General features: G+C 38.7%; 1 protein-coding gene across 7 annotated transcripts in view; it reads right to left on the bottom strand.

Annotated features, from left to right (window-relative positions):
- rbm26 (RNA binding motif protein 26) overlaps nucleotides 1-15667 on the bottom strand; it is a 40638-nt gene that overhangs the window by 18154 nt on the left and 6817 nt on the right. For 5 of the 7 annotated variants that reach the window (XM_084425719.1, XM_084425722.1, XM_084425724.1 and 2 more), the window contains exons 12-24: nucleotides 15383-15542; nucleotides 15128-15292; nucleotides 14066-14185; nucleotides 13890-13955; nucleotides 13561-13683; nucleotides 13395-13469; nucleotides 11193-11360; nucleotides 11003-11107; nucleotides 10135-10338; nucleotides 9963-10049; nucleotides 9766-9879; nucleotides 6549-7590; nucleotides 6062-6454 (exon numbers count right to left, since the gene is read on the bottom strand). In XM_084425719.1, coding sequence (XP_084281845.1) covers nucleotides 7501-7590; nucleotides 9766-9879; nucleotides 9963-10049; nucleotides 10135-10338; nucleotides 11003-11107; nucleotides 11193-11360; nucleotides 13395-13469; nucleotides 13561-13683; nucleotides 13890-13955; nucleotides 14066-14185; nucleotides 15128-15292; nucleotides 15383-15542 — 1477 coding nt within the window. In that variant the 3' untranslated portion in view covers nucleotides 6062-6454; nucleotides 6549-7500. The remainder of the gene's footprint in view (nucleotides 1-6061; nucleotides 6455-6548; nucleotides 7591-9765; nucleotides 9880-9962; nucleotides 10050-10134; nucleotides 10339-11002; nucleotides 11108-11192; nucleotides 11361-13394; nucleotides 13470-13560; nucleotides 13684-13889; nucleotides 13956-14065; nucleotides 14186-15127; nucleotides 15293-15382; nucleotides 15543-15667) is intronic. The other 2 variants (XM_084425720.1, XM_084425721.1) reach the window with 2 other exon arrangements.

Genomic DNA, 15667 nt, shown 5'->3' with positions numbered 1-15667 from the left:
ATATTGCGCTGTTGTTGTCATTATGGCTACATTTGCAGTAGATCGACACTTTTTTTCTCTAGTTCTTTGATTGATCTCTGAATGGCAGTGTGCAGCAAATATGCAGCTGTGCACAAATGTTTACATACCCCTTGCAGAATCTGCTAAATGTTAATATTTTTTACAAAATAAGAGGCATCATAAAAATTGCATGTTATTTCCTTAGTATTGTCCTAAAAAAAAGGTATTTAGTCCATAAGATAAAATAACTAAATTGAGAAAAATGGCCAGTTTAAAAAGTTTACTTACCCTTGATTTGTATTGTGTCGTTACCTGGATGATCCTCTACTTTTTTTGTGTGTGTGTGTGTGTTGTTCATGAGTCCTTTGTTCATCCTTCAGAAAAATCCATGACCAGGGTAAATTGTACTTATTTTGTCTTCTGAATAAAATGTGATCATGGAAATATCAAAGTGTTGGATAAAAGCAGCAAAATAGCTAAATCAACAGCAAAGGTTTAGTTCAAAAGGTTTGATGTTATTGCATAATTACAATGTAATAAGATGCAATAATGATGAATTGTATCACAGAGTATTGTGCAATGAGCAGGAAAACATGCAACTCACAAAACATTCTGGCTAAAGCTCCATAATATATGACTTACACTCTTTGTTGAATCTGCATAAAGTTAATTTTCACAAAATAAGAGGCATCATAAAAATGTCATGTTATTTCTTATTTAGTACTGTCCTTAAAGGTATTTCACATAACAGATGTTTACATATAAAAGCTGCAAACATTCACTGATGCTCCAGAAGGAAACACGATGCATTAAGAGTCGGGTGTGAAAACTTTTGAACAAGATTGAACACATTGGCCCTCATTTATCAAAAGTGCGTACACCAAATTTCCAGCGTACACCTGGCGTACACCCAAAACCACGGTGACTTTGAGATTTATCAATATGGACGTTGGCGTACGGCACGCTCAAATCCTACGCCAGCTCAGGAGGTGGTGTACGCACGTTTCGAGTGCGGGAATGCGCAGAAAAACAATTTCTAAAACCACACAACGCACTGACAAACTAAAAGATATGATATATTATGACCCACTGTAAAAAAAAACAACAACAACATAGTAATTATAAACTTAAGTGTTTATTTTTGTGCAACATGGACTTCAATGTTTAATTTGTGTGACTTTACCAAAGCATTTGAATTGTAGGCATATGTATTCCTTAAGTTGCGAGCCTGTGCGCTTTACCTGACGTTTCAAGCCTTGTTTATACTTTCGCCTGGCTCCGCAGCGCTAGTCTCCGCAGACTGCGCGCGCACCTCCCCAAACGGACGAGGCGTTTATACTCGACGCGCTCGCCGTTGTACTATTCTTTGAAACGATGGTTAGGCCAGGGTTAGGCCCGGCAGGTGTGCACGGGGTTTAGTAATGAAAGGCTTTCAGTGACCAAAAAAAAAAAAATTCAGACTGACAAAATAATAAAAATGACATTCTTCTTCTTTTAAATAATAATAATAATAATAATAATAATAATAACGACATTCTTCTTCTAAATAACAATAAGCGTCATTAATAATAAAAATCTAGAAATCAATTTGGTTTCTTACCACTTCCCTGGTTTCGCTTTCTCTTTCTCAAAGAAGTTTCTCTTCTTTGCCGTCTTCCGTGTGTCCATGGCGTAAAATGAGGGCGTGGGGGGAGCGGAGACTTGAATATATAGGGGCGTGTTATTCTAATGACGCTCGTTTTCAGCCGCGGCATTTATCAAGCGCAGGTATTGCGTACACCTGGATTTCAAAGGTACGCACAGCTTCATAAATCAGGCGATGAGAGGAGTGTAAGCATAATCTTACGCCAATATATACGCCCGTTTCTACGCAAGAATGATAAATGAGGGCCATTTTCTCTAATTTTGTTTAAAGGCCATAATTTTTTCTTTTTTTTTCATTTAGAACAGCTCTTCAGAAGCTACAGAAGATAGTTACACATTTCCCAGAAGACAAAATAAGTACAATTTACCCTGGTCATGGATTTTTCTGAAAAACACTGGGCAGGATGAACAAAGGACTCATGAACAACACACACACAAACAAAGTAGAGAATCATCCAGGTAACAACACACATTACAAATCAAGGGTAAGTAAACTTTTTAAACTGGCCATTTTTATCAATTTAGTTACTTTATCTTATGGACTTTATGTAAATATTCGTTATGTGAAATACCTTTTTTAGGACAGTACTAAGGAAATAACAGGCAATTTTTATGATGCCTCTTATTTTGTACAAAATATTAACATTTAGCAGATTCTGCAAGGGGTATGTAAACATTTGTGCACAGCTGCATATTTGCTGCACACTGCCATTCAGAGATCAATCAAAGAACTGGGGGGGGGGGGGGGGGGGGGGGGGTCAAACTACTGCAAATGTAGCCATAATGATAACAGTGCAAAATCTACTCTACTGAAGAGCTTTAATAAGTTATAATAAAAAAGACATCACACTAGCCAATGCATATTTAATAATAAAAAAAGGGTTTTGCATGAACGCATGCGTGAATATTTACACTGACAGACATCTCTTCGACTTCACTGGAGTATTTTTAACACAAGCGACGGCTGGATCTGCCCGCGGTCTCGTGTCCTGTGGCACCGAGACTCACGCACCCCTGACACCAGTATCTGGGATGATCCATTGCCCCTGGCAACACAGGGCCTATTCCCAGAAGCCCCTCTGATTTATGGAGCTAATTTTGCCATGTTGCTGGGGAATCTGGGATTTGTGGTTCAGCTGAGGGCAGTTGTCTGCATGACAAGGCCACTGTAAAGTTCAAACAGCCAAAGCTTCTGTCAGCACCTTTACCGACGCCACAGAGTGAGACAGATGGAGAGACTCTTGACAACTCACCCGGAGAGAGACGTGCGAAAAAAAAAAAATACAAGCAAGCGCAAAACGCAACTACAGTAATCTGTCATTACTAGCGCTGTGTTGATATTCATTATACTTCTGTAAATTGCAATTCATTCATCTTAAATTACTTTTACCGTGGTCCCACTAGGGGGCCTCAGCAAACGCCCAGGGGTGCCTCAATACCTTCATTTTAATCATTTACTTTACATATTTAATTTTAGTTGTATTGATCTTAATTAAATTCTCCAAAAAACTAAAAATAAGAATGCACAATGTTAAATTTATATTGTATTTTGTTTTTGTTTTTTAATACAACAGAAGCACATGCTAACTTAAATAGGAGGGCCTTTGAATATTGTCTTGGTCATACGGGGACCTTGGAGTCAAAAACAGATGATACGCATGCAATTGCAGGAGACCTGAAAAGCTCTTGCGAAGTTAGCATTCTGTGGCATACAAAAATTCAAGTGTGGTGATCTGCAAATGCATATGATGAGAATATGCAGACCAATATACAGTGTATGTAAACGTCATAGATTGAACTTTTAGTCAATTTGAAAGAGCACAAATGGTAATACTTCAGTTTAGTGTCCTTGTCACATGTCCTTAACAATAACAGATCATTTTGCACAACTACAAGCAACTAACCCTAATCTTATAGTAGGAACATACAGTTAATATTGCACTATAAAAAATTATTGTAAAATATTGTAAAATGCGACAGTAAAGACCTGTTAATTGGTTTAAGTGGTTTGCATGAATGACACTGTGCACTTTTTATATGTTAGCATTTACCTTCTTGGCTTGTGGAAAAGCTGCTTGTTCACGTGATGAATCATGTGACTGACAACCACCACCAGAAAAATTTGGTGATGAGAGTGTATTACAAAGGTACAAAACCAATATTAGTACAGGTTGGTATATTAACTTTATCAGTTAATGAAATACGATTTGGTAACACTTTATTTTACAGCGTCCTTGTTACATGTACTTACCATAGTAATAACAGTAAATTATGCATAATTACATGCAACTAACCCTCAACCAAATCCTACCCTATAGTAGGTACCCTAGTAGGTACCCTATACCCTATAGTAGGTACATGTAGCTAATTAATATTACTCAGTACTTAAATATATAATTACACTAACAATGACACCTTAAAATAAAAGTGTAACCTACGATTTCTATTACTGCAAATCTGTAAAACCTCAAATGTTCCTACTGTATTTTTTATTTTTATTTTCTGCCAACCACATCTGCCAGTTTTTTTACTGTAATTGTATAATTACACTGTATAGGACACCTTTATATACACATTTAAGTGCAACCGCACAAACTTTAAAGCTGAGAGTTTGCAGTGTGGCAGGAATGTTCCAGATTTTGAATGCAATCATCGATTTTGAACGCAAATCATTTGTGATTTATTATTATATACAGGAGCCCTAGAGAGTGACATCATATCTAGTTCAATGCATTGCTGGTAGAAATTTTGAATGCTCAAAGTCCAAAATTAACACAGAGAACAACATTGCAACGGTTCTGTAAGGACTTAAAAGGTTAGTTCACCCAAAAATTAAAATCATTGTTATGATTTACTCACCCTCATGTCTTTCCATATAAAAATATATTCTTTTGTGCTTAAAAAAAAGAAGAAGAAAAGCCTTGTGCATTTGGAACAACATGAGGACATTGGACAAAGTAATCCTTTAAAAGGTTTAAGTATACTATGTATTCTTGGTTATACTTTACTATAAGTAATTTACACTGATAAAAGTAATCTAAGCATTTTAAGTGTGTCAAATCAGTGATGTCATGGTTGCATATGGCAGCTAGTACTCCTGTCTACCATTCATCTTGCTTTACTGGATCATTTTACCAAAAGAAAAAATAAATTATGCATTCTTGCAAGCAGTGGCATTTGTTTTGTCTATACCGACTGCCGCCCAGTGGCATGAAACCCAGTTCAGGGAAACTCAGTCTTCCTGTTTCTCAGATATCCAAACAAGAAAATGCGGCCACATAGATTTCTCCTCAGGCCTGTATTATGATGTAGAGTTCGAGATTTAGTCTCAAACTGAGCTCTGCACGTCTGGCCGAGGGGGTTTGTTTTTTTTAAAAGGATGTCGGGGATAAACACTAAATTAATCATGTTTTGGCTGAACTTGCTGGGGACTGAAATTTGCTTATAGAGGCTCGTGATCACATAAAATATTAAAGACTTTCTCAGCACTAGCAGAGGGTACGAGAGAGGTTGGGCAGGAGGAGGCCACCGTCACCCATCGCAGACCATAAAGACGAGCACATTTTAATGAAACAAACGAATAAATGAGACTTCAGAACTGAATGTGGGTTATATGTAAATTCACATAAGCAGGACAAGTTATGATTTCGAATACATTAAAGGGATAGTTCACCCAAAAATGAAAATTGTCATTTACTCACCCTCAAGTTGTTCCAAACATGTATGAGTTTCTTTCTTCTGCTGAACACAACAACAGATTATATTCTTATGGAAGTCAATGAATATGATCAACTGTTCTTGATCAACATTCATTATATCTTTTGTGTTCAACAGAAACAAGAAATTTAGAGAGTGAGTAAATGACCATTTTCATTTTTGGGTGAACTATCCCTTTTAATGACCTAAATATGCAAGATGGAGACTAACAATATAAGTCTCGATGCCATTCTAACACATCATTTACTTCACCGGTTAAGAAATAAACCCATTTATCTTACTGACACAAATTACAGATTAAAGAGTCTTTACAAATGACGGGGCCAATGTAAACGCGTTAGCTGAAGCTCTCCGACACGCTATAAACTCGTTAGCCCACGTTTTCTGTGGTAAACACATTACGTGGTTTATCCCGCCGGAAACGCATTCGCCTCATGGACTCGCAGCTCACGATGAGTCCCAGTTTAAAAAATACATCACTTCATTACAGAGTAGTCAGTCTGCGGGAGTCCCTCAGATTAAATAGCTCTATTTAAGAATCGCGATTTACATCCCTCACACCGTGAAAATCTCCATAGTAACGACACACTAACTGACCCAACAAAGCTTATTAAAATGTTATATTACACTGGTATAGAGGTCAAAGGTCAACTTTTAACTAGGGGAGGAATGGGACACACACACACACACACACACTCACTTTAGGCCTGTGCGCTGGTGAGACATCAGGTCCCGGCCGTGGATGGAGGGGGGATTGGGAGAAGATTGCAGCATGAGGTCGTGTAGGAGGGGGATCGCGTCCACTTAAGGGCCCCCTTGCTGGGCCGGGGCGAGGTTTAGTTGGTGGGGTAAAGCTGAGCTGCATGGCACACTCCAAGTGCAAATCCAATTCTTCACAATTAGCTGAGTTTCCATGACAGGCACCAAGGTGGGAGAGCCACATCACCGACTGCCACAGCTCTGATTGGGTAATTCGTTCTCCACTATGCAAATGTGATGCTCGGAGGTTGTAGGGGGCGCCGGATACAAGTAACCAAGATGGTGCGATGGCATCAAGGGTCAACAAATATTGTAAAAACAGGTTTTAGTGTCCCTGTGGGAAAATAGGTGGGCAATTTTATCAAAAGTTGACAATGAAATGTCCAAAAACTAGAGAGAGGCCATCAAGAACGCAATGAAATCCATACCGACATGTTATGTTTCGGTGATCCGATGTAGTTCAACCTTCATCCATAATAATTGTATTGCTATTGCATCATCACACATGGCCTAATGGGCAGAAATGCACAACAGTTACAGTTAGTCACCAAAACAGAAAAAAGACTTCAAAAGAAATGTATAATATATTAAAATAATATTGCTTACCTAATTTTATGCTGTTCATGCTACATACCTGCTGGTACTGTAGTGCATGGTGAATTTAGGAAATTTGCTCTTTTTGTGAGGATTTGGGGGTGGGGGTTTGAAATGGTCTTTATTCAGCTGTTCAGTTTTTTTTGTTTTTTGTTCTCAATGCTGCTTTTGCAGCAGAGCTCTCAATATTTTTTTCTTTTTTTTTGCAGCTGTTATTTTTTCTAGACCATTTCAATTCTTTATTTTTTTTTACATTTCAAAATTAAACTCAGGTGATGAATTCAGAAGCAAAGAATTCATACAAACCATTAAAATTCATACATAAAATATGTACACAAAAGCTACATCCTCATCAGGCTGATTATACTAAGGAAAGCGTACAACATGTTTCATAACAATGCTTCAAAAATGCTCTACTGTGGTCTTTGAAATTGAAACATTCTCCATATTACTTTCAAACTGTAACATTTCCAGAACTGTTCAAAAGAAATTTGGGTCAACATACTGACCATAAAAAAAACTAAAAATAAGAGCAAAAAGTTAATCAATGTTGACACGATACAAAACAATCGATGAGGGTGAAAAACCAAATTACTCATGAAATTTCACAACTCAGTTATTCAAATTCACAGCCTTTTGACAGATGCTCTCTATGTGCTGCTCAGGTTTGATAAGTAAAATAAAAAAGCGAATGAAATGTAAATTAGAATTTTAAAAACAACCATTTCAAAAACACAGAACTCAAGAGTGGTGCAGTGCAGCAGGACTGGACAGAAGACTTCATCTTCATCTACGCCATGAGCGCGACTCGTTATCGTCTTCCTCCTCATCATCGTCCTGCAGCAGGGAATCGTCCACCAGCGAATCCTCTGGAAACTGTAACCAATCAGAAAACACACTCAGAACCAAATGCATGCTCAATGATGAAACCTTTCCAGGTGGTCAAGTCACAAATTGCTGGTCTAAGTGACGTGACATACCATGTGACGGTACAAATGTTTTGTGCTTACACCATGGGTACATTCACTCTATATGTGAGCTCTATGCAGGGTCCGAAATTAACTTTTTGGCTCACCTGCCACAGGGACTGGTAGATGAAAAAAGTCCACCAGCCAAAATAATAAACAGCCTTTTTTTGTCACATATACATTCATTTCAGTACATTTAATTGAGATAATAAGGTATTATGTTGAATACAAACATAAAAAATTGTCCAGACCAAAATTTGAAATGTAGCCTATATTATAAAACAAATCTATATATTGATCAAAATGAGAGAAATATATGAAATATTACTATCATTGGGGTGAAATAAAAAATGTTTTTGTCAGTTTTGTTACCTGACTCATGTGGAAGGGAAGGCAGAACGTACTCGGTTACTTACGTAACCTTGGTTCCCTGAGAGATAAGGGAACGAGTATTGCGTTGAAAACGCTATGGGAAAACTCCTTTTCTCGAGAAAAGAACGGCCATGGAGACGTTCTGCACAGCTTAGTGGCCTTTGCTCTCCAACTGCCAGCAGTGGGAGGACACAAATGGGCGGCGAACGCTTCTTCCAGTGGCGGGAGCTTCACATATCCTTTTTCCTCAGCGCCGTCAACAGATGAGAGCGTTAAGAGGCAGAAGAGCGCGCTGAATATTTCATATTTTGGTATGAACATTCACCCGCCAGTGTGGCGGATAGCCTTTTGAGATTTACTCGCCAAACGGAAAATCTACCCGCATTTGGCGCTTGGCGGGTGTTAATTTCGGACCCTGGCTCTATGTAATCAGAACTGTTATTTACACTCAATAACAACAATGAAACAAGGAGTAAAACGAAAATATACAGTGGCATGTGTCCTGTATTTATTAAAGTATGTTGTAGGCAATACAAAAATGTTTACAGTTGCTAAGAAACATCACAACTTTCCCAAAATAGAAAGTAATTCTAAGGTTGTGTGGTCACAGGTGTGCATGACATGTATTGGCTACTTTGGGCCCGTTTACACCTGGTCACTTCATGCATTTTCTCTGATCGGATAGCTATCCGATCGTGAGAAGACCAGGTGTAAATGCCCTCCGAAACGCTTTAGAGTGATCTGAGATGCATTCCAGACGAAACTGGACGAGTGCAAATGCATCTGGTTGTTGAAACAACATATATAAATTTGACTCCTCCCAAAAATATTAAAAAAATAAACGTGTGAGAGCGTGTTTATAGGCTATATGACATGTTATAGCCAGATATGACAGCGCTACTGTAACATGCATCAGTGCAGATGAGTAGCTGAGCATCTCTTCACCAAGCCAATGCACAAACTGCCGCAAATGAAGTCGCAGACGCTCAACACACAATCATCTTCATTAACAGAAGTGAGACTAGATGATCTTACCAGTGCTGATGCCGCTCTCTCTCCTATTGCACTCTTTGATCTTGAAATTAGCTGATGATAAATAAAATGCAGCTCATATCTGTTGCTTTCGTTGACGTGAACTAAAATTTGCATATAGCGCGGAAATTGAAGTTCGGATTTATATTAGTTATGCGGCCAAGTGGCATAAATGGAACTATTGTGTAATATTGTGAAATATTTTTATAGCATCAAAATATATTTTTTATTTTAATATGGTTGAAAATGTACTTGAAGACAATTCCTAAGTGTCGCATGATCCTTCAGAAATCATTCTAAAATGCTGATTTGATACTCAAGACACATTTCTGATTATTATTATTACCAATGTTGAAAAAAGTTCTGCTGCTTCATACTTTGAAGAAACTGTGATGCATGCTATTTATTAGAAATTTCCATAACATTGTAAATGTCTTTATCATCACTTTTGCTAAATTAAATGCATCCTTGATGAATACAACTATTACATTTCAAAAGATTCTTACTGACTCCAAACTTTTGAGCAGTAGTGTACATCAATTTTGCTTAATTTCACGCAAAAATGATTATGTTGTAATACATACAGTTACATTACTTTCATACCTAATAAAAGAAATACAAACAGCTACAAAAAAAACTGACCAAATACACTTCAAGTGAACAGTGATGAAGGGCGTACCTCCTCATCCTCAGGTTCAGCCTCATCCAGGTCTGTTGTGTTGAGGGAGGCCGTGGGCTTGTGCCAGGCCAAACGCAGCTCCTGATTATTTAACCGCATGCCGTGGATGGCCGCCTGAGGAACAGAGTGGAAGTTTAGAGTCCGCATGAAGGCGTACATGTACATGCACATATGCATGTGTGTGAATATGTTAGTACCTGTTCAGCCTCTGCGCGGCTTTTGTACGTAATGATGGCACTAAGACTAGAATCCTCCATCTGGCAATCTTCAATCTCCCCATATTGCTGGAGGTTAGTGGGAAAAGTGGTTATGAGTCAAAGACATCTCTCATAAGCAGTGTGATGCAACGTGCCCTTTAAAGATACTCACTGCGAAGTGCGGCAGCAGGTCGACTCGATCTGCCTCCGTGAAACCGCTGATCTCTAAAGCTTTGGGTCGATGATCCACCACAGCGTGATTTGGAGCTCCTCTCCCGCGCCCTCGAATCCCTCGGCCGCGGCTCCTCATGGACCCCCGACCCCTGGAGTGAGCCCCCCTCCCACGTCCTGAGGTCAAAAGCCCCCTTTTGGCAGCCTGAATATAAAGAAAAGATCTAATACAAGCTTACAGAGTTTAAGTAGCACTGTACTGCCACCCGGTGGAAGGTCTGAGAATGAATATAAGAAATAAACCAAAACCAGTGTTCTTTGCCAGCTTTGTTTACATCCTAAATGTAAAGTGTATGGATTGACATGCATATATAAAATGTAAAATTGAATTTGAAAATGCCATGTGTTGTCAGTGATAACCATTGCAATGAGACAAAAAAACAAAAACACATTTATATATTTTTTAGATACTACAAGTCAAAATATATATGTGAATTAAGTCTTGCAATCTAATAAACCTGCTACTTGTTCTATGTAATGTGTGATGTGCTTATTTGCTCTTCAGGGGTTTCTTTGTTCATTAAAGAATTTGCTTTGTTATTGCAACAACCACCACTTTTTGTAGAAAGATTGCACTTTTTTTCTATACTGGTACAATCGCTGTTCTATCCAGACCATGTCTTTTTTTCATGAGGAACAAAAAAGTAATACCTTTTTAAATGTTTTGAGAGCAAATGCAAGATAGTATCAAGATATATTTTCAATATTGTCTTGGAAAAATATACAGAGATATACATTTTAGCTATAAATACAAGACATAAACCACAAAGTGAGGTGAAGAATGGAGTTGTCGTCTCCTTGTGAAATACCTCTAACTGCAGCTGAGTGTATTTGATCTTGAGTTCGGCAGTATCCTCTCCTGCCTGTACTTTCTTATAAAGGTCCAACTCTGTGTCCAGGAGCTCCTTCTGGGCCTGCAAATGGACATGCATCAGGATATACATATGCAGGACAATTCATGTCTTGATCAGCATGTTTTGTTAGAGTGTGTGTGTGTACCTGGGCTTTGCTCTTGAGCGTGGTCTTCAGGACATGAGCACTGGACAGTCCTTTTATCTCCTCCTGGAGTTTGGTGATGCTGTTGGTGAGGGTGGTGAGGGTCTGCATGATCAGAGCTTTATCCTCCACCTTCATGGACTTGTTCTTCTCTAGCTTAGATATCAGCAGCTGAATATGACACACACAAGTTATTAATGCAAACCCCAGCCAAAAAAAAAAAAAGACGAAAAGCAGCACGCTGTCATACGGAAGTAAACATGGAGAAAATTAAAGTAAGATTACACGCTTATGTATAGTGTTATCTGCTGCAGAAGCCAAAAAACAAAAACAAAGACGAGCATGCAAAAAAAGAGCAGCGTTTTTTAACATTTATGATACCGTTTTGCTTGTATATAGAGCTGTCACTGTAATACTTGTGAGCTCTGACACATCACTGTCCTCCTACAGACTACCTTTCGCAATAGTCTTGATAATTTCGGGTATGTAAAATCTTTTGAAGTGACTCCCATGAGCGCAGAACTGTGACGAATGTTGTTCTAGAGTGACGTAAAAGTCACACGAATTCCGATGTGACCGTTGAGACTGCGGTTGCTTTGCAAAACATCCGACCTGTATCGGATTCAGGACCACATATGGAAGTGGCACAAATCGGAATTGAAAAGATAAGATGTGGTTTGTGCGGTTCACTACCCTGGAAATCCAGAGTTCTCGCGAGAGCACAAGATGAATTTGCTCAGCGAGTTTACTCTGGCGTCGAGTCATGATGCTCATTAAATATGCCCTTGTATCCGAGCTGCACCAATCACATCGGGTTATCTGATCAGGGTTCCCACACCTTGGTTAACTTTCAATTCCAGGACCTTTCAAGGACTTTCCAGGACCTTTCAAGGACTTTCCAGGACCAATACCCTCAAATTCAAGGACCTGATGTGGGAACACATTTGTTGTGTCCAGCAACAAACATTGAGGTTCCATCGTAGTAGAGCGTGAACGTCACAGCAACGTACAACACAAAGTACCTCAGGCGGGAAACACTTAACGTAATGCGTAATTGCACGTAAACTAGCATAAATCAAGCAAGCTAGTGTGCATAGGCCACGAAGTGTTGGCGAAATAACACATTAGCGGACCGGAGGGAATAATATGGATTTTTTTCCAGAAAACTTCTTGCACAAAATAAATTCAAGCACTTTCAAGGACGTGTATCTGTGTGTGTTTATTTTCCAAAACTTTCCAGGGCCTTGAACTTTTTTCTTCTTCAGATTCACAAACTTTCCAGGATTTCAAGGACCCGTGGGAACCTTGTCTGATATAGGCGGGCCAGAGGCGAGCTAAACAGATGACGACAGCGCTGTGACGTCGAAGTCATTAGTAAACATTGCAAGATGGCTTTGGATGAACACCAGTTGTTTGAAACGGCTTTGGCCGCTACAATGAACGAGTTAGACTTGGCTTTTTATCTAAAAGAGGAACAGAAGACGGCGCTCGAATCGTTCCTTTGCAAGAAGAGCGTTTTTGCTGTTTTGCCGACCGGATACGGCAAGAGTCTAATCTACCAGTTAGCTCCGCTGGTAGCTAAGCCTATGGGGCTTGTTGTGATTGGTCGTAGTGTTATCCAATTGCGTGCAGTGAGATTTTCAAATGCATGCTTGGTGCCGCCCCTCGAGCTGGCCGATTTTCATTAGTCGATACCAGACCATTAATCTTTCAGATTTAGGTCTGGATTTCCAGGCTAGCTGTTCACACTGTCATGAGATCAAACAGATCTGAATCACATGCGAGCGAACAAATCTGATTTGGGCCACATTTGCCTGCAGTCTGAACGTAGTCTTGCTTTGGTCTGAATCAAAACACAGTAAAAATAGTAATATTGTGAAATATTGCCATTAGGGTAAGGGTTAACTTTTCTATTTGAATATATTTTAAAATGAAATATATGTTCAGTGAAGGTTCAGTGTCACAATATTCTGATTTGCTGCTCAAGTTAACATTTCTGATTATCATCAATGTTGAATTGAAAACAGTTGTGATGCTTCCTTTTTTTGTGGAAACCATGACTCTGATGAATAAAAAGTAAAATTTTGATCAATTTAATGTGTACATGCTGAATAAAAAAAACAGCTGTTCAAAAAAATATTTGGTTGCTGTAACTAATTAATATAACATATGCACAAGACAAAAGGGCAACAATTAATGACGCACCTTCTGAGTCTGAATGTGCTTCTCCAAAATCTCCTGTTTCTTTTTTCTGACGTCCTGCTGAAGCTTCAGCGCCTCCTGGTGGAGAACAACAGAACCAGAGTTCACAAACACAAGTTCAAAAACAAGCATACAAAAACAAGCTACTAACAAGCACAATTACACAAACCTGTTTTCTTTTCAGGGCATCTTCAGTGCTGACCCTAGTCCCAAATGGCACCCCCTTCTGGCCAGCTTTCAGTGCATCTGGGTTATAAACAGTCTTAGTCAGGCCATGTGATGTGGAAATGACCTGTAAAGACATAAAATAAAATAAAATAAAATAAAAAGCTTTACATTACATATAAACAATTAGAAGTTTCTCAAAAGAAGCCAGTGGTTCACAATATGAAATGAACAGTCAGAACATATTCTACACAAACATGTCAAAGTAAGCTGAACTGTGGACTAGACTAGATAATAACAGTACAAAGCCTGGCTGTGCAAAACAAAACAAACCTTTCCTCCAACGCCAGCTGGTTTAGCGAAGCCAAGACGTTCCTTCACTGAAGCTTTGGTTGTATTCTGCAGAGAACAGAAAACCAGACATGCTGAGATCTGAGACAACATGGAAGACAAAGCCAATCCAACAACATTACAGCCTGACAAATCCACATGAACAGAAACACAATCACCTGTGGAGGGACGTTGGGACCCTGTGAGGGCTCAGGATGAGCTGTGGGTAGGGGTCCGAGCCGGTCTTTCACTGACTGTTTCAGTGTGGTTCCTGCAGGCTCCTGGTGAGACTGTACGCTCTACAAACAAACAAACATGGCTTCTATAATCAGATTTTGCAGCTGCAACCATCTGCTATTAAAAGCACCACTGCTGAGTGTATTGGGCAAACATCATGCCCAGCACATTAAGATCATGTGACAATATTGTAAGAATTTACCCTAAAAAGCCAAAGGGATGTGTAATGCAAACAGTATAAAAGTTTTTTTGTGTTGTGGAAAGAGGTATTAATGCATGCAGCATTGGTTGTAATTAATGGGCCATTAATATATAGCCATGGACGATTACTAAGTGAACTGTTCGTTATAGTGTTTAATTACTTACATTTTTATTCATGATGTGTTTAACAAATTCTTTAATTCTAAAACATTCTATAATTGTGTAAAAGTGATTTTAGTTTATGTAAAATAAATATGAATTGTACTGACGTGATTGCATGTATTGTGCATGTGTTATTTTGTGTATATATATATATAGTAGAGTAATAACAGATGACTAGATCAAGTTTTTTTTTGTGCCCAAGATCCAATCAGAGCACTGATCTATATAAATGACTGGAATAAATTACAACAGAAACCAGTTCATTTAAATTGTAACAATATTTCACAGTATTACTGTTTTTACTGTATTTTTTATCAAATAAATGCAGCCTACTTTCAAAAACCTTAATGTTTTAACCTTTTGACAGGTACTGTATGTGTGTTTATTTTATTGTAGTTATTTATACACGTGTGTGTGTGTGTGTGTGTGTGTGTGTGTGTGTGTGTGTGTGTGTGTGTGTGTTTGTGTTACTAAATCAATTTGTGATAAATATATGTTAGTTCGTACCATCTTTAAATCAAATTGTGATTAAATATATATTTTAGTGGCACTGGTCACTAATCAACCCCATATTGCTCAACCACTAGTTCTAGTAGTTCAATTACACCAAGTCATAGTATGTTTACTGGAGGTTTTCATACCGGATGTGGCGTGGTGTGCATGTGTTCCACTGTGTCCTCTCTGTGCCAGTGTACTCTGATGAAGCGGTTGTTGAGTACCGCCTCTGTGCTCTGCATGGCCCGCTTGGCTTCTTCAGGGGAGGCAAACTGGATCAGAGCCCCTTCTGGGTCATTATTATACGCCACCTGAAACAGAGGAGATATGCCTATAAGCCTGTAACATCAACATATCACAACTGTTGACTTCTAACCACAAGCTTATCTGATCTACAGTACCTGGAGATTGACTATGGTTCCAAACTTGCTGAAGTGCTCATTAAGTTTGCTGATGTTGTTGAGCTCATGAGGAATCTGACGGATGGCCAGTTTGGTGTTTATTACAGAGTAGGGCACTTTTCTTTGAAAGCCGTGGTGGTTGGGTTTGTTGAAGTTTGGTCTGAGGAGTAAAAGGGACACGTCTCAAAATATATACACAAGGTAAAAAACAAAAAACAATGAAACAGCCCAAACATGCAACAAACTGCACCAAAAAAAAAATCATGATTATTTTATTTAGGTGCA

Source organism: Rutilus rutilus (assembly GCF_951802725.1).
Source record: "Rutilus rutilus genome assembly, chromosome: 12".
Taxonomy (NCBI): Eukaryota; Metazoa; Chordata; class Actinopteri; order Cypriniformes; family Leuciscidae; genus Rutilus; species Rutilus rutilus.
Note: the sequence above shows the minus strand (reverse complement) of the source record. Positions and strands in the feature narration are given on the sequence as shown.